This window comes from Rhinoraja longicauda, chromosome 16, assembly GCF_053455715.1.
Source record: "Rhinoraja longicauda isolate Sanriku21f chromosome 16, sRhiLon1.1, whole genome shotgun sequence".
In the NCBI taxonomy this organism is placed as follows: Eukaryota; Metazoa; Chordata; class Chondrichthyes; order Rajiformes; family Arhynchobatidae; genus Rhinoraja; species Rhinoraja longicauda.
The window spans coordinates 4,879,397-4,905,988 of NC_135968.1; the positions used below are offsets into that span (position 1 = coordinate 4,879,397).

The following is a 26,592-nucleotide window of genomic DNA, read 5'->3' on the forward strand; positions in this document are numbered from 1 at the left end:
CCCAAACCGAGCTGACCCTGGTGGAAAATACCACCACGGAACTGACGCGACACGTCGGTGTTATGAACAGGGAGGTTCTCCGGAAATAAATACCACTAAGCCAGTTAGTTTCTTAGATTTAATTTTAGAGATACATCGCGGAAACAGGGCCTTCGTCTCGCAGAGTCCGTAATGCCCAAAAAAGAAATAACATGGGAATTAAAATATATATTTAAAGCTTAAAATTGACCGGACCGTCGCAATATATGTTAATTTCTTAAATCGACACAATGCATTTTCATTTCTGCCGTTTAATCTATTACAAAAAATTAAAACGCTGGCGATACTCAAAAGGCCAGGCAGCATCTGCGGAGGAAATGACCAGACGACGTTTCGGGTCGATTTCTCCATCGGACATTGTAGTAGGGGCTGCAAAATGTGAAAAGAGACGTGGGACCGGGACAAATGGCAAGTCGCAAATGGGTGTGGGCGAAGGGCATTTGACCGGCTGATGGGCGGAGTAAGTGACAAAGGCTAGAGGTGAAAAGGAGACAAAAGAGTGTCAGATAAGGAAAGGAGTGAAATGTCAAGCGCGAGAGAGTGATACAGGTGGAAGGGTGGGCGGGGGAGGCAGGTTGGGGAGAGGTAGAGACGGAATAGTGGGAGAAATGGATGTGAGGGAGAAATATAAATCCCAGTAGAAGCTTTAAATCGATCGGAATTTCCTGCTATATATTTAAGATTATTTCTTGGAAGCCGACATCCCCACGATCTGCGCAGATTGACGAAGAGATCAAGAAAATAGTGTAATCGAAGGGGACAAATCTATCGCCTTTTTACTAAACTTCGTTGGAGGTTCAAGAATGCGAACGCGATAAAACTAGACAGCGAAGAACGTCGGTTAAATTTGAGAATTGATGCACACTGGTAAATTAGTATGACCGACAGAGTTGTTGTATTAAAGAACGATTATAGCGTATGAGGGCTGGAGTTAAGGAAAGGACCGGATTACTGTATGGCATAAATATCTTATATATTTGATACTCGAAGTGAAACTAAGTCTTATTGACAAAACCGGTCTAATCGCAAAGAAACTGGAAGTGGTAGAGGGCACTGAATTATAGTTAGTACAATTGGGGTGTAAGAGGGTGCTCGCTGAGAGATCAAGCAACGTAGCGCAGTTTGTAGGACTATAGCCCATCAGCGCCAGAGACCCTGTTAGATTCCGACCGCGCAGCTGTCTGTGTGGAAAATGCACCTTCTCCCTCCAACCACTTGGGTTTCCTCGGATACACCGCTTTCCTTCCACATCCCAAAGACGTTCTAGTTTATAGGTTAATTGCCCCCTTTAAAATTGCCCCTGGTATGTGGAGGAGAGAGTGGGGAAACATAGAACTAATGCGAACTAATGAAAACATAGAACTAATGTGATTGAGACCTGGGTGTCCTTGTACACCAGTCACTGAAAATAAACATGCAGGTACAGCAGGCAGTGAAGAAAGCTAATGGCATTTTGGCCTTCATTACGAGAGAATTTGAGTATAGGAGTAAAATGGTTCTTCTGCAGTTGTACAAGGCCTTGGTGAGACCATATCTGGAGTATTGTGTGCAGTTTTGGTGTCCTAATTTGAGGAAGGACATTCTTGCTATTGAGGTAGTGCAGCGTCGGTTCACGAAGTTAATCCCCGGCATGGCGGGACTGTGATATGAGGAAAGATTGGAAAGACTGGGCTTGTGTTCAATGGAATTTAGAAGGATGAGAGGAGATCTTGTAGAAACATATAAAATTATAAAAGAACTGAGCAAACTAGATGCAGAAAAATGTTCCCAATGTTGGGGGAGCCCAGAATCAGGCGCCACAGACTAAGAATAAAGGGGAGGCCATTTAAAACTAAGACGAGAAAAAACTTATTCGCCCAGAGAGTAGTGAATTTGTGGAACTCTCTGCCACAGAAGGCAGTAGAGGCCAATTCACTGGAGAGAGTTACATATAGTTCTTAAGGCTAGCGGAATCATGGGGTATGAGGAGAAGGCAGGTCACTGATTGTGGATCATCAGCCATGATCACAATGAATGGCGGTGCTGGCTCGAAGGTCCGAATGGCCTTCTCCTGCACCTATTTTCTATGTTCCTCTGGGAGAATAATGGTCGGCATGAACTCCGTGGGCCTAAGGGTCTTTTCCCACGTTGTACCTATCAATAAAATATATATTAAAAACAAAACGTGTTGATGTGACAAAAGAACGGAAGTTTGGATGCCACGAGGGTAAGACTTGCGGAAGGGGTAAAGATTGAGTCATCTGTGGCGAGCTGTCTGTACGTTGGCAGACAGCCGAAAATACAAGCCGAGCGGCAAACGGGATTGATGCTGGACTCACACTCCTGCGCTCCAAACGCGCAAGTTAATTATATTTGGTTTAGACTGAGCTGGCAAGCTGCGGGGTACTGCGAAACATTTGAAAGTGAAACCCTTGAATCAATCCATAGCCTTTTACGCGACCCATGAGTCGCAGTTGTTAGTGGGGGGCAGAATAATGCGTGAAGCCAAGTGCTGTTGTCCCTGTCAGACCCCGCGATCTGGCTTTATCTCAGCAGGCATGTGTCGGTCGAATATTATTCTACGATCGGTACTTGGGCAGATCTTTTCCCACTCTGCGGAATTTCACATGCAGTCCACCCGAACATCACACATTATTATGCCAGCTATAAGTCGCATGTGCCGAACTAGCGTTCGCGGAACCCATGAAATTCCCAAAGGCAAGCAATTAAATAAAGCATCAACACGGATCAAACGTATAGAGTTAGTTTAAAGAACAAAGAATAATGGTGACGATTGTCAGAGGGTACCTAATCTGTGGAACACATTGCCACTGTGGAGGCCAAATCAGTGGATATTTTTAAGGCAGAGACAGTTAAATTCTTGATTAGAACGGCGTCAAGGGTTTTGGGGAGAAGGCAGGAAAATTGGATTAGGAGGCAGAGATTAGCCATGATTAAATTGCGGACTAGATTCGATGGGCCAAATGGCTTAATTCTACTCCAATAACGTGTGAGCGTGATGGAAAGAACAATGATAACTATACGTTTCAACGAAGGTAGACACAAAATGTTGGAGTATCTCAGCGGGAAGGCAGCATCTCAAGAGAGAAGGAATGTGTGACGTTTCGGGTCGAGACCCTTCTTCAGACTGACGAAGAAGCGTAAGAAATTTGACTACATTATATTTTCTATTTCAGGGACGAATTTAAGTACGAATTATTTGTTTATATTCACGATGATGCAATCATTTTGAACTGATGGTGGTTCAAGATGCTATGGTTTAGCTGCCTCTCTGGAGACTAATATCAATTATATCAGATTGTTACCGCCGCTGTGCACACATTGAAGATATCCCAAGCCAACAGGTATCTGCAGACAGTGCACCCTCCAGCATATGGTCAATTACTTGCTATTTATTGCCCGATTCTCGCATCCATCGTAGTTTCAGGTGAGATGCAAGTGTCGCAAGTGATACAAACGTCACCCATTCCTTCTCTCCTGAGATGCTGCCTGGTCCGCTGAGTTACTCCAGCATTTTGTGTCTGCCTTCAATTTGAACCTGCATCTGCAGTTATTTTCCTACGCACAATTTCCAAAGAGTTAATTCAGAAAATCCCGCATTAAAACTTGTATTTGTGAGAAGGTACCGCAGATCGAACTTAGACACTAAATGCTGGAGTAACTCAGCGAGACGGGCAGCATTTCTGGATAGAATGAATGGGTGACGTTTGTATCACTTGCGACACTTGCATCTCACCTGAAACTACGATGGATGCGAGAATCGGGCAATAAATAGCAAGTAATTGACCATATGCTGGAGGGTGCACTGTCTGCAGATACCTGTTTGCTTGGGATATCTTCAATGTGTGCACAGCGGCGGTAACAATCTGATATAATTGATATTAGTCGCCAGAGAGGCAACTAAACCATAGCATCTTGAACCACCATCAGTTCAAAATGATTGCGTCATCGTGAATATAAACAAATAATTCGTACTTAAATTCGTCCCTGAAATAGAAAATATAATGTAGTCAAATTTCTTACGCTTTAATAAAACACAGAATGTTGGGATGACTCAGCATTAAAGGCAGCATCTATGGAAAAGGGGACCTTCCCAGTCGGCACCCATCTTCACACTTCTGAGTCTGAAGAAGGATTCCGACCCGAAAGGTAGCTTAGCCATTCTCCCCGCAGGTGCTACTTGACCCCCTGAATTACTCCAGCACTGTGTTTTACTCAACGTCTCAGGGTCTGCATTTCCGTGCGTTTCCCTTCAGCTTTATCTTTTGTTTCAACGAGGTCGTCTCATTATTCTGAGCTCAAGAAATTTATTGACACTGTATCTGCTCACACCACAAACTCGGCATCCGACAAATCAATCTGGTAATCTTTCTTTGCACTTCCTCAATTACCATTGTGTCCTTTGTTCAACACGGAGACAAGGCCTTAATAAGATTTTTCACTGGTGGGAGAGTCAAGAATAAAGTGACCTAGTTGTAAAATAAGAGATAGAAACAAGGAAGCACAAATGTTGGTTTAGAAAGAAAGACGCAAAGTGTTGGAGTACCTCAGCGGGTCAAGCACCATCTCTAGAGAACATAGGTGACGTTTCCGGATGGGATCCTTCTTCACGGTGATCATAAAATAAGGCTTGGAAAATTCTTCTCTCCGCGAACCTCCGGAAAGTTCTCTGCCCCAGTCGATGGTGGGTATGGACTCCCCCCCCCCCAAATGCCGTTTACATTGGAATAATAATCAAAGGTAACCAATTTCAGAATATATTGCAAATGCTGAATGCAAAGGCAGTGAATGTGACGTGGGGTGTGTCAAAAGAGGAGAATGAGTTTAGCTTAAGATTAGTACGAATATATAGTATAGAAACAAGCGCCTCGGCTCATCGAGTGCATGGCGACTGTCGATCACCCGTTCGCACTCGTTCTATGTTATCCCGCATTCTCACCCACTCCAAAGATATAAGGGACAATTTTCAGTGGCCAATTAACCTGCAAATCCACAAGTCTTTGCGATGTGGGAGAAATTGAGCACCCGCAGGAAACTCACGCGGTCACGGGGAGCACATACAAGCTGCACAAAGGCAGCACTTAGATTTCCATACTTGCAAAGTGACGCCAGGCCTATGCCATTGTTTGAACAGGAACAGCAAACAAACGCTGCCTCACCATGGCAACACACGTACCTGTATTCAAATTATTCAATTTCTCCGTCATGCTGTTGTTGCCACTCGTTTTCTAGAACTAGAAATTTGTCTGCATGACTTCACTTACCGTTTAAAATCTTAATTTCTCGATATCAATTTGTGCACCTAAACAGCGCGCACTATGCGTGTGTGCGTGCGCGTCTGTGTGCGTTTTGTTGCCTTATTATTAGATGGAGACACAAGGAACTGCAGTTGCCGAAGTCTTGCGTAGAAAGTGCTGGAGTAACTCAATGGGTCAGGTAGCATTCCTGGAGGATATGGAAACGTGACGTTCGGGTCGTGACCCTTCTTTCGGCTCAAACTCTTCAATCTGAAGAAGGATCCCGATGCGAATCGTCGCCTATCCATATGCTCCAGAGATGCTGTCTGACCGGCTGAGTTACTCCAGCATTTTGTGTTCTAAGACTTATGATTGTCGTTCTATTCAATTCGCCATTGATAGCTATTACTACATATTTCCCCTGTCATAATATTTTGCAATTACATGTGCTTCCCCTAAATATTTTTTTGCATTTCTTTGTCTGTATCTCCAAAAATAGCTAGCTCCAAACAGCACTATCACACCAGAGGTGGACATCCACTCAACATTCAACTTTCCACAGGGCAAAGCGCCTAATTTAAAAGATACTAACGCTCTCATACCGTCACTATTGTAAGCAACATGGAAGTTTATTGCTCAAACGCAAAGAGCCATTCGTTTGGGTATAGACAATAGACAATAGACAATAGGTGCAGGAGTAGTCCATTCGGCCCTTCGAGCCAGCACCGCCATTCAATGTGATCATGGCTGATCATTATCAATCAGTACCCCGTTCCTGCTTTCTCCCCATAACCCCTGACTCCGCTATCCTTAAGAGCTCTATCTTGCTCTCTCTTGAATGTATTCAGAGAATTGGCCCCCACTGCCCTCTGAGGCAGAGAATTCCACAGATTCACAGCTCTCTGACTAAAAAAGTTTTTCCTCATCTCTGTTTTAAATGGCCTACCCCTTATTCTTAAACTGTGGCCCCTGGTTCTGGACTCTCCCAACATTGGGAACATGTTTCCTGCCTCTAACCTGTCCAACCCTTAATAATCTTATACGTTTCGATAAGATCCCCTCTCATCCTTCTAAATTCCAGTGTATACAAACCTAGTCGCTCCAGTCTTTCAACATAGGACAGTCCCGCCATTCCGGGAATTAACCTAGTAAACCTACGCTGCACGCCATCAATAGCAAGAATATCCTTCCTCAAATTTGGAGACCAAAACTGCACACAGTACTCCAGGTGCGGTCTCACTAGGGCCCTGTACAACTGCAGAAGGACCTCTTTGCTCCTATACTCAACTCCTCGTTATGAATGCCAACATTCCATTGGCTTTCTTCACTGCCTGCTGTGCCTGCATGCTTCCTTTCAGTGACTGATGCACTAAGACACCCAGATCACGTTGTACGTCCCCTTTTCCTAACTTGACACCATTCAAATAATAATCTGCCTTCCTATTCTTACCACCAAAGTGGATAACCTCACACTTATCCACATTAAACTGCATCTGCCATGCATCCGCCCACTCACACAACCAGTCCAAGTCACCGTGCAACCTCATAGCATCTTCCTCACAGTTCACACTGCCACCTAGCTTTGTATCATCGGCAAATTTGCTAATGGTACTTTTAATCCCTTCATCCAAGTCATTGATGTATATTGTAAATAGCTGCGGTAATAGCATGATACTTTTATTCGCCTTGAATATGAAATTTTATAATCTTTAAATTAAATAGTTATTAACTAGACAAAGTAGCGCGACGTCCGGTTTGAAATTTTATATTAGTCCCTTCAGTATTTCCCTTATATACAATTTCGAGCTTATGTGTATCTGCTATTTTTCACGCTACCGGTTCTAACCTAAGTTTAATATTTTAAAGCAAAAAAAAAACGAAGTGGAGGAATTCAGCGGGTGCAGCAGCATCTGCGAATGGAGGAATTGTCTGCGCCTGGGTTTGAGACCCTGCTTCCGCATCACCTCACATTCTTAGTTCTGTTACAACAGGATGGAAAACAGACATCTCGTCCTGCCGAAACCACGCTGCCCATCGAGCTTCCTTTCACGCTGGGTCTATGATAACCCATTTACCCATCTATTCTTTGCACACAAGGGACAATTTATTGAGGCCGATTAACCTACAAACTTGCACGTATTTTGGACGTGGTAGGAAGGCGGAGCACCCGGATAAAACTCATGCGGTGACGGAGAGCGTGCAAACACCACACATCTAGCATCTGAAGTCAGGATGGGATACCCGGGTCTCTGGCGCCGAGAGGCTGCGGCACTATCAGCCGTAGCACTGCACTATGATGAAGAGGAACGGATTGATGTCTTCTAAATCTGTGCCAGAAAGGTGAAGGTGGTATACAGCAAGGGATTGAGAACGGCAGCAACAACGTTAGGGAGTCCGGTGTTATAGTCTCACATAGTTCCTGTAAAACATTAATATCTGATGAAATAGAGAATACACGTTGAGGTTTCCGCTGCGAGTTGAACACAATCCACACCAACCATCCTGACCATAAGCAACACTGTAAACACGAACACGTCCTAAAACACGGTAACAGATTAGAACGCAGATGTATAGCGAATGAAAAGTCAAAACCATGTCTCTTTTCCTTGATATGGAATCGTTTGTGGAAGCATTTAGTCGCAACCTTCCTCCCCCATTCTATCAGAAACGTCGCCTTAGCAATCATACCATGGAAGCTACCAAGACCCGCTGAGTTCGTCCAGATATTTGTGTTTTGACTAAGAAGTGAGCCATACTCCCAAAAAGTTCTAAGTAGACATTCCCGTGCTGACGTCTAATATAAAAATTGATTCTACACGGTACAGCAGCGTATTCTCCATTGGAAATTCTGAGACCTGAAGATATACAGTAAGGGATTAAGGAAAGCGGCGAAAGAGGTGAGGAGCCAAGTGTACGATTTAACATAGCAACTGTAAAGCCTTAAGCCCACATGACCTGGATAGACCAGTTCCATAATCTCAATGTAGAGTTCGCCGCAGTGATACGGGGCAAAGCAGAAAAGGAGAAGGGCCAAAATCGTCCCAATTGTCTTCAGCACTTGTTTCCTCATCAGGTTCATGGATTCCTTGCCAACTCCCATCTCCACCAGTTTCTTTGCGGTCAACGCATAGCAGGCGAATAGAACTAGAGCTGGGATAACATTTAACATAATTTCAGACAATAGCAAGTATATTTTCCAACCCATCGACATGGAATGCATTGTTTGACACGGAGAATCATCAGTAAATGTGCTTATATATACGTAAAAGCCCGGACTGATCAACAACAACACAAAGAGCCAAATAAGAACGGAGAGAACGACATAATATCGGGGTCTTCTCCAGGCATGAAACAGGATTGGGTGGGCAACAGCTATGTATTGGTCAATAGCAATGAAGGTCATGAAAGATGGACTTCCATAAAGATTGATGAGAGTTACAAATAAGGAGATAGCGTGGAGTAACTGTATCTGCAACCCGAGAATAGAAACGAGAGATCCGCAAATAGCTGATATGATAATCAGAAAATCGACAATGATCAAATCAAGCAGGAGCACCTCAGTTGCAGACAAGACCTTCTTAGGACGCACGATGTGCCAGAGTGCAACTGAGTTGCCCGCAGTGCCCAAGATAATCACCAAGGGAAGACAGCAATTCAGCATAATTATCATTGTTTCGTCTAATGCATGCGTGGAAGGTGCCAGCGTAGCGCTTCCAGTCTCATTGGTCGAGTTGCTTCCTGACAAGACTCCGTTTTTTCTTACTGTCCAGCTAAACGAAGTGGCCATTTAAATGTGCTGACGAATAACAATCGATGGATGACAATTATGGTAAAATGGGAATAAGTATTAGACAAAGATGGCTGGAGAGGATTGCGTGCAGCCTGAATGTCTTAGTCGCGACAGTAATGAATTAATCCCAATGGCCCCTCAGGTTATTGTCTCTGAAACCTGTGGGCAGGAGTCGACGCGAGAGGTTCGTTCTGTGGCAGCATGGAGTAGAACAGCGAATCCTGTGAGTAGATAATAATGTTGTTAAAATATTGATAACGTTACCTGAAGGCGAGATTCATGCACACCGATTATTTTTTCAAGTCTCCTTCTTCGGTAAAATGCATTTAAGTTCAACGGATTCATTGAAAGCATAGCGTACAAACATGAACTTCCGCCCTTCCAGTCCATGCAAACCATCGATCATCGTGCATGCAGCTCTGTTATCCCGCGTTCGCATCCACTCATTTCACGCCCAGGGAAATTTACAGATACCGTTAAGCAACAAACTCGTTCGTCTATGGGATGTGGGAGAAAGCCGGATAACCCAGAGGACACCCATACGGTCAGAGGGAGAACGTGCAAATTCGAGACAGCCAGCACCGGAGGTCAGCAACGAACACGGGTCTGTTCCGCTGTGAGGCAGCGGCTCCACAAGCTGCGTCTCTGTGACCCAACCCTCATCTCTAAAACACACGTTCTCTGTATCAAGCAGGATAATGTTCCCCCACCTAACGAAGATCAACCTGAAGAGAAGTCCCGACCAGAAACGCCGCCTGTCCATTCCCTCCACAGATTTCGCCCGACCCTCCGAATTCCTCCAGCTCATTCTGCTTTGCTGAAGATTGCAGCTTCTGCGGTTTCTTGTTCCCATAAGGAAAATATGTCTCATTTACTAGCTTCCTCTCCATATTGCTCTCGGGATGTTTAAGTGGACTCACCTGTTACCGAAAATGATGTGTAGATTGACACGAACACAAAAAAACAAACGGCAAAATGGGCAGTTCAGAATGAATCCACGGACAACGCAACAGGTTGGAACAACTCCCGAGATCTTTTATAGTTCCCCAGAATCAGTTGCTCCAGGCTCGCTGACGATGCATGGCGTTGCTTCCTTCGGCTCCTCCCTGTTCCCGCATTGCCGACAGCACAAATGTAACCCGGTCTTTGATTGGTGTAGTATTTGGATGACTGCGTACAATTATAGACAATAGACAATAGACAATAGGTGCAGGAGTAGGCCATTCGGCCAGTCGAGCCAGCATCGCCATTCAATGTGATCATGGCTGAACATTCTCAATCAGTACCCATTCTCAATCAGTACTCAATCACGGCCTTCTCCCCATACCCGCTGACTCCGCCCCGACATCCTTAAGAGCTCTATCTAGCTCTCTCTTGAATGCATTCAGAGAATTGGCCTCCACTACCTTCCGAGGCAGAGAATTCCACAGATTCACAACTCTCTGACTGAAAAAGTTTTTCCTCATCTCCGTTCTAAATGGCCTACCACCTATTCTTAAAATGTGGCCCCTTGTTCTGGACTCCCCCAACATTGGGAACACGTTTCATGCCTCTAACGTGTCCAACCCCTTAATAATCTTATACATTTCGATAAGATCCCCTCTCATCCTTCTAAATTCCAGTGTATACAAGCCTAGTCGCTCCACTCTTTCAACATATGACAGTCCCGCCATTCCGGGAACTAACCGTGTAAACCTACGCTGCACGCCCTCAATAGCAAGAATATCCTTTCTCAAATTTGGAGACCAAAACTGCACACAGTACTCCAGGTGCGGTCTCACTAGGGCCCTGAACAACTGCAGAAGGACCTCTTTGGTCCTATACTCAACTCTTGTTATGAAGGCCAACATTCCATTGGCTTTCTTCACTGCCTGCTGTACCTGCATGCTCCCTTTCAGTGACTGATGCATTAGGACACCCAGATCTCGTTGTACGTCCCCTTTTCCTAACGTGACACCATTCAGATAATACTCTGCCTTCCTATTCTTACCACCAAAGTGGATAACCTCACACTTATCCACATTAAACTGTATCTGCCATGCTTGCGCCCACTCACACAACCTGTCCAAGTCACCATGCAACCTCATAGCATCTTCCTCATAGTTGACACTACCACCCAGCTTTGTATCATCTGCAAATTTGCTAATGATACTTTTAATCCCTTCATCCAAGTAATTAATGTATATTGTAAATAGCTGCAGTCCCAGCACCGAGCCTTGCGGTACCCCACTAGTAACTGCCTGCCATTCTGAAAGGGACCCATTTAACCCCACTCTTTGCTTTCTGTCTGTCAACCAATTTTCTATCCATGTCAGTACCCTACCTCCAATACCATGTGCTCTAATTTTGCCTTCTAATCTGCTACGTGGAACCTTGTCGAAGGCTTTCTGAAAGTCGAGGTACACCATATCCACCGGCTCTCTCCTGTCAATTTTCCTAGTTACATACTCAAAGAATTCCAGAAGATTAGTCAAGCATGATTTCCCCTTCATAAATCCATGCTGACTTGGAACGATCCTGTTACTACTATCCAAATGCTCCGCAATTTCGTCTTTTATAATTGACTCCAGCACCTTCCCCACCACTGATGTAAGACTAACTTGTGTATAATTTCCCGTTTTCTCTCTCCCTTCTTTCTTAAAAAGTGGAACAACGTTAGCTACCCTCCAATCCACAGTAACTGATCCTGATACTTTAGAACATTGGAAAATGATCACCAATGCGTCCACAATTTCTAGCGCCACCTCTTTAAGTACCCTGGGATGCAGATCATCAGGCCCTGGGGATTTATCAGCCTTCAGTCCCATCAGTCTACCCAACACCATTTCCTGCCTAATGTGGATTTCCTTCAGTTCCTCCGACACCCTCGGATCTCTTGCCACTAGAACATCTGGGAGATTGCTTGTATCTTCCTTAGTGAAGACAGATCCAAAGTACCGGTTCAACTCGTCTGCCATTTCCTTGTTCCCCATAATAAATTCCCCTGCTTCTGTCTTCAAGCGATCCACATTTGCCTTGGCTATTTATTTCCTCTTTATATACCTAAAAAAGCTTTTACTATCCTCCTTTACATTATTGGCTAATTTACCCTCGCACCTCATCTTTTCTCCCCTTATTGCCTTTTTAGTTATCTTCTGTTGTTCTTTAAAGGAGTCCCAATCCTCTGGCTTCCCACTCTTCTTTGCTTTGTTGTACTTCTTCTCTTTTATTTTTATGCTGTTCTTGACTTCCCTTGTCAGCCATGGGATTCTCACGTGGTTTACATTTGTGTTGAATCAAATGAAATGTGGAAAGTGCGACACTCTCTCTCAGATGGCTGAGCCCAGTTTGGAGAGGATAAGACACTGACTTTTCACCAGGAGATGAAAATAACAAAACCCCCCTTTCGAAAGTAGACTCCTTCGCACTACGGAAATACTAGAAGATGCAGATGTTACAACCCAGGGCAAAACATAAATTGCTTGAGTAACCCATCCGGAAAAGCAGAGCATTTGGAAAGAATGGATCGGCTACGTTTCGGCTCGGGGCCATTTTCACCCTTCCTCTTCTGGCTGCCGATAGGGTCTCGACCCGAAACATCGCTTTTCCATTATTGTCAATTGATGCTGCCTGACCTGGCGAGTTATTCCAGCACATCATTTTCCTCACGATTCCCGCATCTCCAGTTCCTTGTGTCTCTCTTTAGCCTCATCCCATTTAAAATGAGATCAAGAATGCCAATATTCTTAAAATGCAATGACCTAAACATTAAATTTTCCAAGTTCAGGGAACCCACACTCCCATACTTTTCCCAATCTCTGTTGTTGTTGTTGTTGTTGTTGTTGTTGTTGTTGTTGTTGTTGTTGTTGTTGTTGTTGTTGTTGTTGTTGTTGTTGCTGCTGTTGTTGTTGTTGTTGTTGTTGTTGTTCATCCTTCGGGTTCAAAGATGACCATGGCTTTACTTTCAGTTGGAGGATTGGTGACTGTGCATCCGGAAGTGATTGGTGAGGCCAATCCGGGCCAGGAAGGCACGCCCACACGTAGGACACAAGTGGATGGGTGCTGCGGTGGAAGTGGAGATAGCCCGGGCCTTGTGCGTGGTGCGTTTCCTCTGGGCCTCTGCAGTGCGTCTGTTCTCTGCTGCAACAGGTCTCTGGCATAGAGAAGAGTGGTGAGTACCACTGCACGGTAGACCTTCAGCTTGGTGGTAAGGCTGAGTCCTCTCAGCTCCCAAACATTCTCACGGAGTCGCCCAAAGGCAGCGCTGGCCTTGGTAATCCTGTTGTTGACCTCAGCGTCAATGTTCACCACTCGCGAGGGTGTACTATCCAGATAGGTAAAGCTGTCGACTGCGTGTAGGTTCTGCCCCTTCACCGTGATGTGTGGTTCCTGGTAGGGCTTTCCAGGCGCGGGCTGGTACATAACTTCAGACGTTTTGGTGCTAATGGAGAGACCAAAGTTGTCACAGGCCTGTGAGAAGCAGTCCATTTCATGCTGCATCTTCTGCTCTGTGCTGACGTTGAGGGCGAAGTCATCAGCAAACACGAAATCTCTGACGATGGCCTCCTTCACCTTTGTAACAGCTTACAGGCGCCTGAGGTTGAACAGCCTGCTGTCAGTCCTGTACCTGATGTGTATTCCATCCTGGCAGTCACGGATGGCATCAGTCAGCATGGCAGAGAAGACCATGCTGAAGAGTGTAGGGGCAAGAACACAACCTTGCCTAATCTCTACCAGTTGTATCACTACGGAAACACGTTTATTGCCAATTAACCTTGGTCACAAGACACGTTGCAGTAGACGATAAATCAGTATACACTGAGATTTCAATATTTCCAAAGTGACGCCCTGTACAATTTGATCATCAGGAACAATAAACAAACGTGGACTCACCTTGGTAACATACACACGTGCATTCAAATTAATTCATTTGTCCATCTTGCAGGAATTGTGATTTGTTTTCTCAGTTTGCATATTTATCTGCATGATTTCACTTACAGTTTTTAATTAAAATTTCTAGATGTCATGTTGTATACCTAAATGTGGCGTTTCGTTTGTTTATTTGTGTGCGTGTGCGCGTTCGTGTGTGTGTGAATGTGTGAGTGTGCATGCGTATTGTGCATGTGTGTGTGTGTGTGTGTGTGTGTGAGAGAGAGAGAGAGACAGAGACAGAGGCAGAGACAGAGGCAGAGACAGAGACAGAGACAGAGACAGAGACAGAGACAGAGGCAGAGGCAGAGACAGAGACAGAGATTGAAATTTACGAGTAGTCTTTAAATACAGAAGAGGTGCCGGAGAGTGGAGGGTGGAAAATATTGGATAGTTCATGGAGATTATTCTGAGGGGCAGGTTATAGAGGCATTTAGATGGGCAAGGGCTGATTAGGGATAGTCAGCATGGTTTTGTACGTGGGAGATCGTGTCTCACAAATCTGATTAAGTTTTTTGAAGACGTGACTAAAAAGGTCGATGAGGTCAGAGCTGTAGATGTTGTCTGCATGGATTTCAGTAAGGCATTCGACAAAGTTCCGCATGGTCGGCTGCTCTGGAAGGTTAGATCGCATGGGAGAGATAGCTGAATGGATAGCAAATTGGCTTCATGGATGGAAGCAGAGGTTGATAATGGAAGATTGCTTCTCGGACTGGAGGCATGTCACTAGTGGTGTGCCTCCAGTCTGAGAAGTTGGGCCCGTTACTGTTTGTCATCTACCTCAATGATTTCGATGAGAACATATAGGGCAAGATTAGCAAGTTTGCTGATGGTACATAAGTTAGTGGTTTTGCAGATAGTGAAGATAGTTGTGAAAATTTGCAGCAGGATCTTGATCGATTGGCCAGGTGGGCTGAGGAATGGTTGACGGAATTTAATACAGAGAAATGTGAGGTGTTGCATTTTTTGACGTCTAACAAGGGCAGGACATGCACAGTAAATGGTAGGCCTCCGGTGAGTGTTGTAGAGCACAGGGAGCTAGGAGTACTGGTTCCATGAAGGTCGAGTCGCAGGTAGATAAGGTAGTCAAAAAGGCTTTTGGCACATTCGACTTCAGCAGTCAGAGTATTGAGGTTAGATGTTGGGAGGCCATGTTGCAGTTGTATAAGACGTAGGTGAGACCGCATTTAGAATATTGTGTTCGGTTCTGAGCACCAGGTTATCGGAAAGATATTGCCCAGCTAGAAAGGGTTCAGGTAAGATTTACGAAGATGTTGCCAGGGCTAGATGGTCTGAGCTAGACAGATAGTTTGAGTAGGCTGGGTCTCTATTCCGTGAAGCTCATGAGGATGAAGGGTTAATCTTATAGAGCTGTATAAAATCACGAGAGGAATATGTTGGGTAGATGCACAGAATCTCTTGCCTAGAGTGAGAGAATCGAGGAGTAGAGGACATAAGTTCTAGGTGAAAGGGAAAAGATTTACTAGGAATCTGAGGAATAACTTTTTCACACAATGAGTGATGGGTGTATGGAACAAGCTAGATGAGGTATTTGAGGCAGGGACTATCCCGACATTTAAGAAACAGTTAGACAGGTACATGGATAGGACAAGTTTGGAGGGACATGGCTCAAACGCAGGCAGGCGAGACTAGTGTTGCTGGGACATGTTGGACGGTGTGGGCAAATTGGGCCAATTTCTACACTGCATATATGACTCTATGTGAGTGTGTGTGCTTATTCATTCACAAACTAACGGTATGATAGGAGGAACAGCATCTCAAGTTAAGCTTGGTGCTCTTATAATTCTGGGTATATTTTGTATGCCTACATAGCGCCTTTCGTTTATGTGCATATGTGTGAATGTGTGTGTGTGTGTGCGTGTGTGTTATTTGCGTGTGTGCGTGTGAGAGTGAATGTGTGTATGATTGTGTGTGTTATGTCTGTGTTTCTGTGTGTGTGTGTGTGTGTGTGTGTGAATGTGCGTGAGACAAAGAAAGAGAGAGAGAGAGAGAGAGAACGTGTGTGTTTGCTTATTCATTCACAATCTCACGGTATGATTGGAGGAACAGCACCTCATACTTTGCTTGGGTGGCTTATAACCTAACGGTGGGAACATTGACCTCCAATATTTGGGAACTAATACAAAATACACCTTCCCCGTGGGTCAGGCAACGTCTGTGGAGGGAATTGACAGACGATGTTTCGGGTCTGGAACCTTCTTAGGACTGCAACCCTCGTCTGCTCATTCCCTCAACCGATGTTGCCTGACTCGGTATGTTCCTCCAGCACATTGTGATTTGGCCATTATATCATGTCGCTGACTGATAGTGTGGCCATGGCTCAAAAGCTGAGGCATATACTTTGATGACAACGAAACGGTACATGTACATGGTTTTGTGGAATATGGGGGGGGGGGGGGGGGGGAGGGGGGGGGAACATGGGCATACGTGACTAGACTACTTGGGCAGAAGGGCATGCTTCCGTGCTCGTGTTACTCGATAACTCTGCGGCAATCTCAACAAAAAGAGAACAACCGGTGGTCTTCATTGTGGCATCTCAAAGAAAGGGAGCACTCACCTCTCTCTCCCATTGATTGAAGGCGCTTGGTAAATGGCATGGGGTCTGACAATGGGTCTTGAACTTTACGTCTGTTTTCATTTGTACGTATGATGTCTCGTATGCTAGGTTTACGTTAGTTTAGAGATACAACGTGGAATCAGGCCCTTCGGCCCTGCGGCCCTCTTACCCGCGCCGGCCAGCGATCCCCGCACACAGTACGGGCGATTTACAATTATACAAAGCCAATTAACCTACAAACCTCTATGTCCTTGTTGTGTAGGAGGAAACATGAGATCCCATAGAAAACCCACGAAGGTCACGGGGAGAAACTCTGTATAGACAGCACTCGTGGTCAGGATCGAACCCAATCTCTGGTGATGTGAGGCAGCAATTCTACTGCAGAGCTACCTTCCCGCCAATGCTGCTGCCATGCTGCCTAATAAGCCAAGTTTCGTTCACTTTCTGCGTGTGCTTTCACATCATATTTCCTGACTTATTTCTTCCGAATTGTAGAAATTCCAATTGAATATCGTCGTCCTTCGAACAAAATTATGTTTATGCATTTTATTGTTTCAAATTATGGTTCAATTGACTTCCGGTTATGACGTTCAACTAATCAGTGGAGTGGGCCAAGGCTCCGGCGAATTCAAAATATTTTTTTATATTCCGATGTATAGACCAAACTATTTATAACCTAAACATTTATTAAGACATTCATATTCCTTATGATGTTGAAAAATCGAGCGAAAAGCCGAGCTAAAGACCAGAAAAAGACAGATGTTGAAATGCTACAGGCAAGGCTCCTGCGAATTCATAATACTTTTTTAATATTCCAGCGTATAGACTAAACTATTTATGACCTAAACATTTATTAAGACATTCATAGTTCTTATGATGTCGAAAAATCGAGCGAAAAGCCGAGCTAAAGATCAGAAAAAGAAAGATGCTAAAATGCTACAGGAGGGACACGCGGAGGACCTAATGGCCCCTAAAGAAATGCTAGCTCAAGAAGAGAGGAGCCATGACGAGAGTCTGATATTGTCAGCCATACAAGCGCTGAGAAATGATTTTCCACACAGTTACAAGTAGTTTTCTCTAACAAAGAGATTAAAGAAGCAATAGGAGTTTTCTCCGAAAGACTCACAATGGCAGAGACCCGCATCAACAAGGCGGAGGACCAGATTGCATCGGTAGCAATGGAGGCCGGTGCCACACGGAAGAAAGTCCAGAAGCTAACCTTAAAGGTGGAAGAGATGGAGAACCACCAACGCCGTCCAAACCTGAAACTGGTTAGATTACCCGAGGGGTCGGAGAAAGGAGATACAGATACATTCTTAATGGCTCTCAATATGGATGTAGGACCACAAGTGACCATCGAGCAAGCCTACAGGATAGGCAAGATGCCCCAGATCCAGGATGGGTCCGGTGGGACACGGCCACGGATTCTCCTCGTGAAATTCCTGATGTACCGAGACAGAGACCGAGTGATGAAAGCAGCACGCCTGAAACATTCAGTCACTTTTGGAGACAGCCGGGTTATGTTCTTCCCAGATTAATCGGCTGAAGTTCAAACACAGTGGAAACTTTTTGATGGAGTGAAACAAGAACTGCACCATTTGAATATGGAGTTTGGACTTTTGTTTCCGGCGAAAATGCGGATTCTACCCAACGGCTCCTGGTACTACTTCAGTAACCCAGCTCTGGTTGAGGATTTCATGCGAAATATACAGAAGGAGTGCCCCAGCCACCATGACACACAGCCTGGGTCGTCAGTCAGCTGAAGAATGGCGAGCAGTGGAGCTTTTGGTCTTTGTGGCAAATTAATATGTAATGGTAGGAATAACTACCAAAATAATTTAACAACATGTCTATTATAACTTAAGTATTGACAGAAGGTCACGGTTATTAATACATGTTTCGTGAGCTTTACACAACTTGATTCAGAGAGTAATGTAAACCAACGGATAACTAGTCGAGTGTATTAAGGTCTTTGTTACATTAATTTTTTCTTTCATATTAATATACAATTTGTCGGAACAAGTCCGATTATATTTCTTTTTGTTTTCAGAGTGTCAGTTGTTAAACTGCTCCTCTTGGAGGATCAGACTATATTCGAATCGAGGTCCTGCAGAATGGGTGGGAGGGAGGAATGTGCGCATTCAGCTGCACAGGGATTTTTCAATGTCTCATTTGGGGAGATGTTTTTGTTTTGTTGTTATTTGTTCTGTTTGTTCTTTTGTTTTAAAGGCACACTCTTTATATTACCACAAGGCACGGTTAAAAGGACGGCTGCAAATAAAGTAGTTTACTGATTATATCATGAATGGTGATACTAAAATAAATATGATTTCATGGAACGTTAGAGGTCTTAGGAAGATAGTGAAATGAAAGCAAGTAATGTCTAGGCTGAAGCAGCTACAAACAAAGCTAGCTTTCATTCAAGAAACTCATTTACTTTCTGGTGAATTCATCCCTTTAAGAAGGAGATGGCCAGGTCAAGTCATATCCGCTTCATATTCCTCTTACGCAAGAGGAGTTGCAATACTTGTGCACAAATCTGTTCCACTACGGATTCCTAAAACCATAGGCAGGAATCCGTGCAAAACCAACAGGCAGATTTATAATCATCCACTTCTAAATCATTGCTAAATCAAGAAATAAATTTAGTAAGTGTATATGGCCCTAATAGCGACGATACAATTTTTTGTAATAATCTGTTTCTTACTTTATCATCTGTATAGCAGAAGACCTTAACTGTAATCTTAATCCAAAATTGGATAAATCCACAGGCATGGATACTTCTCATATGCAGTGTCGGAAAATAATACAACAGTTTATGTGTGAGTTGAACCTTTGTGATATTTGGAGATATAAAAATCCTTCAAGGTGGGAATATTCAAGTCACTCTGCGACACATAATTCCTATTCATGCATAGATTATTTCCTTATTTCTAAACCAATGATAACCTGTGTGAACGATTCAGTGTATAAAAGTATTGTCATTTCAGATCATGCTTTACTACTAGTTAATTATACCGATAGGACAGCTAGTAGAGGCCTTCTGTGTGGCGATTAAGCCCACGATGGTTACATGATAAAAAAATCCTCGAATTTGTTGGAAAAAATATTGATACTTATTTCCAACTGAATACAACTCAAACTTCAGCATTAACTAGATGGGAGGCATTTAAAGCCTATATTCGAGGGCAAATTATCAGTTATACAAGTAGCAGTTCAAATAAGCAACATCTGAAATTGATAGAGTTAGAAAAAGATATTAAAGAACTTGAGATAGAAATTAATCTTTACGATATAAAAGATACCAGACAGAAATTGGCAATTCCCAGAGCACAGTACAATGAATTGTCCACAGATAAAGCAGCATCCAGCCTAATGAAACTGAAACAGACATTTTATGATCAAGGAGAGAAGGCAGGGAAGCCACTGGCCTGGCGTATAAAAACATTGCAAAATGATAGATCAATTTTGGAAATTGAATCTGAGGAAGGGACAACAATAATAAATCCACAAGAAATTAACAATATTTTTCAATCATACTACTCAAAACTCTATACATCAGATGGTCCAGCCATCTCACAGACCCTCCACAACTTCCTAGACCAGTTAGAAATACCTGTTCTGGAAGAAGGAGCTAAAGATGAGCTTAATTCTCCAGTTGTACTATCAGAATTGTCGGAAGCCATTGTCAGTATGAAAGGAGGAAAGGCATCACGGCCAGACGGTATACCTATTCATATTTATAAAAAGCTTAAGGAGAAGCTACTCATCCCATTATTAGACATGTTTGAAGAATCGGTTGGAAAGGGTGAGCTGCCATCTTCACTACGGAATGCACTTATAACTTTAATATTAAAGCCAGGAAAGCCCTCTACAAAGTGTGAATCCTTTCGCCCTATCTCTTTGACTAACTCCGATGTGAAAATAATAGCAAAAGTTCTTGCACGGAGGCTTGAGAAACACCGGCCATCCATTGTTGCTCTAGATCAAAATGGTTTTATTAAAGGAAGACAGGGCTTCCATAATATATGTAGAGTGTTGAATATTATACATGCAAAGAAAGAGGCACCAGATGCGGGTGTGGTAGGACTTGATGCTGAAAAAACCTTTGATAGGGTCGAACATGAATACCTATTTGAAGTGCTTAATCGTTTTGGAATTGGCAATTACTTCCTCAATTGGATCAAACTCTTATATTATGATTCAAGGGCTTCAGTAATGACCAAGTATATGTTATCAGAACAGTTTTCTCTCTTCAGAGGCACATGGCAAGGGTGCCCCCTGTCACCTCTACTTTTTGTTCTGGCCATTGAGCCTTCAGTTATTGGAATTAGAAGCAACAGCCGGATAGCTGATATTACATTTAATGATATTGAGAATAAAATAGGAATGTACGCGGATGACACTGTACCTTTTTTAACGGATCTGAAACAATCTTTACCCAATTTACTAGATTTAATTGAACCATATGGACGTTTTTCAGGTTATAAAGTTAATACATCTAAAGCTACGATCCTATTTCTTAAAAGTTCCGAAAGACTAACCCCTCCGCTACATACTCCTTTCAGAAAAGTTTTGGAAAGTTTTACATATCTTGTCGTAAAAATCACTCCAACAAAAGAATCCATTGTGCCCACTAACTATAATCTGGTGGTTGACTCAGTGGTAGAATCTATTAACAGATGGAAATCCTTACCATTATCCATGATTGGAATTATTAATGTTCTCAAAATGACCATCCTTCCTAAGTTCCTTTACCTCTTTCAGACCATCCCGCTGGCTCCCCCTTTTAATTTTTTTACTAGAATGAAAAAGCTTTATCGTAACTATATTTGGAACAGTAGACGTTCAAGGCTTCGCTTAACCGTGTTGTACTTACCGTATGACAGACGTGAGTTAAAACTCTTAAACCTCCAGGGATACTATTGGGCGGCCCAGCTGAGGGCAGCCTCTTTTTGGTTTGAGCTTGAGTCATCCCTACATTGGATAAGGATGGAAGAGGCCACAACTTCTAAAATTCCTTAAAATCTTTATCTATATTCAGCAAATATATCCTCACTGAAAAAATACACTTTAAATCCCCGTAAAAAACACACTGATAGTGTGGCATGAAGTGTTAAATTATCTGGGGGAAAATCCTCCTCTATCCCAATTTTCACCAATCTCGGGAAATACAAACTTTACGCCAGGCACTAATGACTTGGGTTTTAAGATATGGGCGGACAAGGGTATTAGTAAAATCTCTGATTTATATAATAATTATATTCTTTTAAGTTTCAATGAAGTAAAACAAAAATTCAGATTTGACTCAAAACATTTTAAAAAGTATCTCCAGATTAGAAACTTCATAACAAAGACGCAAACCTCACTAGGCCTGCCAACTCAAAACTCTTTAGAAAAGGCGGCTTTAAACCATCATGAGGCAGGTGGCCAAATCTCTTGATTTTACCAAATTATTATAGCTACAGGAAAGGAATCTTCAGAAGATAAAAGGCTTGCGTGGTGTTCAGATCTTGATGAAGAAATTACTGTAGAAGAATGGCAGGATATATGTTTACAATCTCAAGTCCAAACAATAAATACGCAGTTCAAATTACTCCAGTACAAATGGATAATGAGACTATATATTACTCCTGTTTTACTGCATCCCATTAACCCTAATACACCTGATCTGTGTATCAAATGTGGTGTACATGAGGGTAGCTTGTTTCATTGCCTTTGGGAATGCCCCACCATCCAAGAGTACTGGAAGGAGATAATAACAACGTTATCTACTGCCACAAAAGAGAAGCTTCCATTCTGTCCTAAACTTTGTATTTTCGGGTGTTTTCCAGCAAGCTGTAAACTTAACAATACAGATAAGAAGATGGTTATATTTTGTCTGCTTGAAGCTAAACATAAAATTGCTTTGTCATGGAACTCAGTTTATGGACCAAACAAGCAAAGTTGGGTTGATGGATTACTGCAGTGTCTTGCTTTGGAGAAACTTGCATATATAGTTAAGGGGGAAATACGACACTTTTGAGAAGATTTGGGGCTCGTTTATGAAATTTCTGGAGGGGAAAGATTTTACTGAGGCCTTGCTGACTGTCTTTATTTTCATTGTGATTATTGTCTGGTTAAGTTATTAAAGGTGGGAGCAGTATATATATATGTACTATACTATAAAGTACTATACTATATATGTATAAGAAAATAACTGCAGATGCTGGTACAAATCGATTTATTCACAAAATGCTGGAGTAACTCAGCAGGTCAGGCAGCATCTCGGGAGAGAAGGAATGGGTGACGTTTCGGGTCGAGACCCTTCTCAGACTATATATACTATATATACTATACTATATATACTATATATGTACTGTACTATAAACATGTACTATAGCAGAAACGTGCCTTACTTCCTTTATATTTAAAGTGCCTTTAAAAGTGACCTTTCTGTTGATGTGCCTTGTTATGTTATGTTATTTTATGTTATGTTAAATGTTTTTGTATGCTTTTTGAAAAAGCAATAAAAATAATATTACAAAAAAAAAAGATGAAAAAAATATTATGGTTCAATTCTTGAACCACAAAGCATGATTGAACCATTGAGCCTATTTGCGGAATGGAAGAATGGACAGCATTGAAACTGAAGGATTATACCTATTTGTTTCATGAACGGTAGTAACGTGCAAATTCATGTCTTCTTTTTGAGGCGCAGTTGCCCCTTTGGGATACCAAGCAACAAATAAGAAGTACGTACGAAATCCACACAGCATTGGTGTTGTCTGTTGGTCAAGAATTTCCATTCAGTTCCGATAGCAAAACACATGGACGATCGGCGGACCAATTCTTCGCCATTTACTACCCAGTTCTGGCAGCTGTTGGAGGACCAGGTATTGATAGTGATATTTCAGGAATCACTAAAGTCAGGAGTGGTCCCAGATGATTGGAAAAATGCCAATATTACCCCATTGCACAAAAAGGGAGCAAGGCGGAATAGTGGTAACCGCAGTCCGGGTAGTCAGACTTCTTGATAAGATTTTAGAGTCCATCATAAAGGATGAGGTTACGGAGTACTGTACTTTGAGGTTCACGAAAAAATAGGCCGAAGTCAACATGGTTTTGTGAAGGGGAGATCTTGCTTGACAAAGTTGGTAGAATTGTTTGAAGAAGGAAAGGACAGGACAGACAAAGGAGACGTTGTTTACTTACATTTTTGGAAAGCCTTTGATGAGGTGCAACACATTAGTTTGCTTACGAAGATGGGACCTCACGGTAAAGGGCAGATACCAGCATGGATAGCAGGTTGGTTGGATGGCAGAAGACAAAGTGTGGCAATAGAGGGGGCATTTTCTGGTTGGCTGCCAGTGACTAATGGAGTTCTGCAAGGGTCGGTGCCGTTCAGTGCAACACTGTTTAGTGTAGCAAAGTGTGGAGTCATGCATTTTGGTGGTAGGAATAAAGGCGTAGACTATTTTCTAAATGGGGTGAGAATCCAGGAATCGGAGGTGCAAGGGGACTTGGGATTGCTGGTGCAGGATTCCTAAAAAGTTCATCTGCATGTCGAATCGGTAGTAAAGAAAGAGGGCTTGTATCCAAAAACAGGGATGCAATTTTGAGGTGCTGATAAGGCCGCATTGGGAATATTGTACGCAATTTTGGGCACCATATCTGAGGAAGGATATGCTGGCTCTGGAGAGAGTCCAGAGGAGATTCACAAGAATTATCCCAGGAATGAGTAGGTTAACGTATGATCGACGTTGGCAGCACTGGGCCTGTACTCGCTGGAGTTTAGAAGAATGAGGGGGAACCTCATTGAAACATAATAGTGTTTACCATATAACTGTTTACCATATATATTAATGATTTGGATGAAGGAATTAGAAGTAACACTAGCAAGTTTGCAGGTGACACAAAGCTGGGTGGCAGTGTGAACTGCGAAGTGGATGTTAGGAGGTTGCAGGGTCACCTGGACAGGCTGAGTGACTGGGCAGATGCGTGGGAGATGCAGTATAATAGATATAAATGTGGGCTTATCCACTTTGGCAGCAAAAATAAGGAGGCAGATTATTATCTCAATGGTGTCAGGTTAGGTAAGGGGAAAGTGCAGCGAGACCTGGGTGTCCTTGGACACCAGTCACTGAAAGTTGGCGTCCAGCTCAGTAACCTGTACCTGCCTTCCCTCCATACCCCCTGATCCCTTTAGCCACAAGGGCCACATCTAACTCCCTCTTAAATATAGCCAATGAACTGGCCTCAACTACCTTCTGTGGCAGAGAATTCCACAGACTCACCACTCTCTGTGTGAAGAAATGTTTTCTCATCTCGGTCCTAAAAGACTTCCCCCTTATCCTTAAGTTGTGACCCTGGTTCTGGACTTCCCCAACATCGGGAACAATCTTCCCGCATCTAGCCTCTCCAACCCCTTAAGAATTTTATATGTTTTAATACGATCCCCCCCTCAGTCTTCTAAATTCCAGCAAGTATAAGCCTAGTCTATCCAGTCTTTCTTCATATGAAAGTCCTGCCATCCCAGGGATCCATCTGGTGAACCTTCTCTGTACTCCCTCTAAGGCTAGAATGTCTTTCCTCAGATTAGGAGAGCAAAACTGTACACAATACTCCAGGTGCGTTCTTACCAAGGCCCTGTACAACTGCAGTAGAACCTCCCTGCTCCTATACTCAAATCCTCGTTATGAATGCTAACATACCATTCGCTTTCTTCACTGCCTGCTACACCTACACGCTTGCTTTCAATGACTGGTACACCATGACACACAGGTCACGTTGCATCTCCCCTTTTCCTAATTGGCCACCATTCAGGTAATACTCTGCTTTCCTGTTCTTGCCGCCAAAGTGGATAACCTCACATTTATCCACATTATATTGCATCTGCCATGCATTTGCCCACTCTCCTAATCTATCCGTCACTCTGCAGTCTCCTAGCATCCTCCTCGCAGCTAACACTGCCACCCAGCTCCGTGTCACCCGCAAGCTTAGAGATGTTGCATTCAATTCCCTCATCCAAATCATTAATATATATTGTAAATAACTGGGGTCCCAGCACTGAGCCATTCCGAAAAGGACCCGTTTATTCCTACTCTTTGCTTCCTGTCCGCCAACCAATTCTCTATCCACCTCAACACTGAACCCCCAATACCGTGTGCTTTAAGTTTGTACCCCAATCTATTATGTGGGACGTTGTCGAAGACCTTCTGAAAGTCCAGATATAAAACATCTACTGGTTCTCCCTTATCCACTCTACTAGTTACATCCTCGAAAAATTCTATAAGATTCGTCAGGCATGATTTGCCTTTCATAAATCCATGCTGACTTTGTCCGATGATTTCACCACTTTCCAAATGTGATGCTATCACATCTTTAATAACTAATTCTAGCATTTTCCCCACTACCGATGTTAGGCTAACTGGTCTATAATTCCCCGTTTTCTCTCTCCCTCCCTTTTTAAAAAGTGCGGTTACATTAGCTACCCTCCAATCCTCAGGAACTACTCCAGAGTCTAAAGAGTTTTGAAAAATTATCACTAATGCATCCACTATTTCTGAGGCTACTTCCTTAAGCACTCTGGGATGCAGCCTATCTGGCCCTGGGGATTTATCGGCCTTTAATCCATTTAATATACCTAACACCACTTCCCGACTAACCTGGATTACCCTCAGTTCCTCCATCTCGTTAGACCCCCGGTCCCCTGCTATTTCCGGCAGATTGTTTATGTCTTCCCTAGTGAAGACAGAACCAAAGTAGTTGTTCAATTGGTCTGCCATCTCCTTGTTCCCTATGATCAATTCACCTGTTTCCGACTGCAAGGGACCTACATTTGTCTTAACTAGTCTTTTTCTCTTCACATATCTATAAAAGCTTTTGCAGTCAGTTTTTATGTTCCCTGCCAGTTTTCTCTCATAATCTATTTTCCCTTTCCTAATTAAGCCATTTGTCCTCCTCTGCTGGACTCTGAATTTCTCCCAGTCCTCTGGTATGATACTTTTTCTGGCTAATTTATATGCTTCATCTTTTGTTTTAATACTATCCTTGATTTC

The 26,592-nt window shown here is 43.2% G+C and overlaps 2 protein-coding genes across 2 annotated transcripts in view; both read right to left on the reverse strand.

Annotated features, from left to right (window-relative positions):
• LOC144601114 (uncharacterized) overlaps positions 1-26,592 on the reverse strand; it is a 552,083-nt gene that overhangs the window by 47,723 nt on the left and 477,768 nt on the right. The window lies entirely within an intron of this gene.
• Positions 8,089-9,063, reverse strand: LOC144601135 (G-protein coupled receptor 183-like; the record flags this gene model as incomplete). Its single annotated transcript, XM_078413091.1, has 1 exon — positions 8,089-9,063. A coding segment is annotated over one exon (975 nt), but the record flags the coding sequence as incomplete, so codon positions are not given.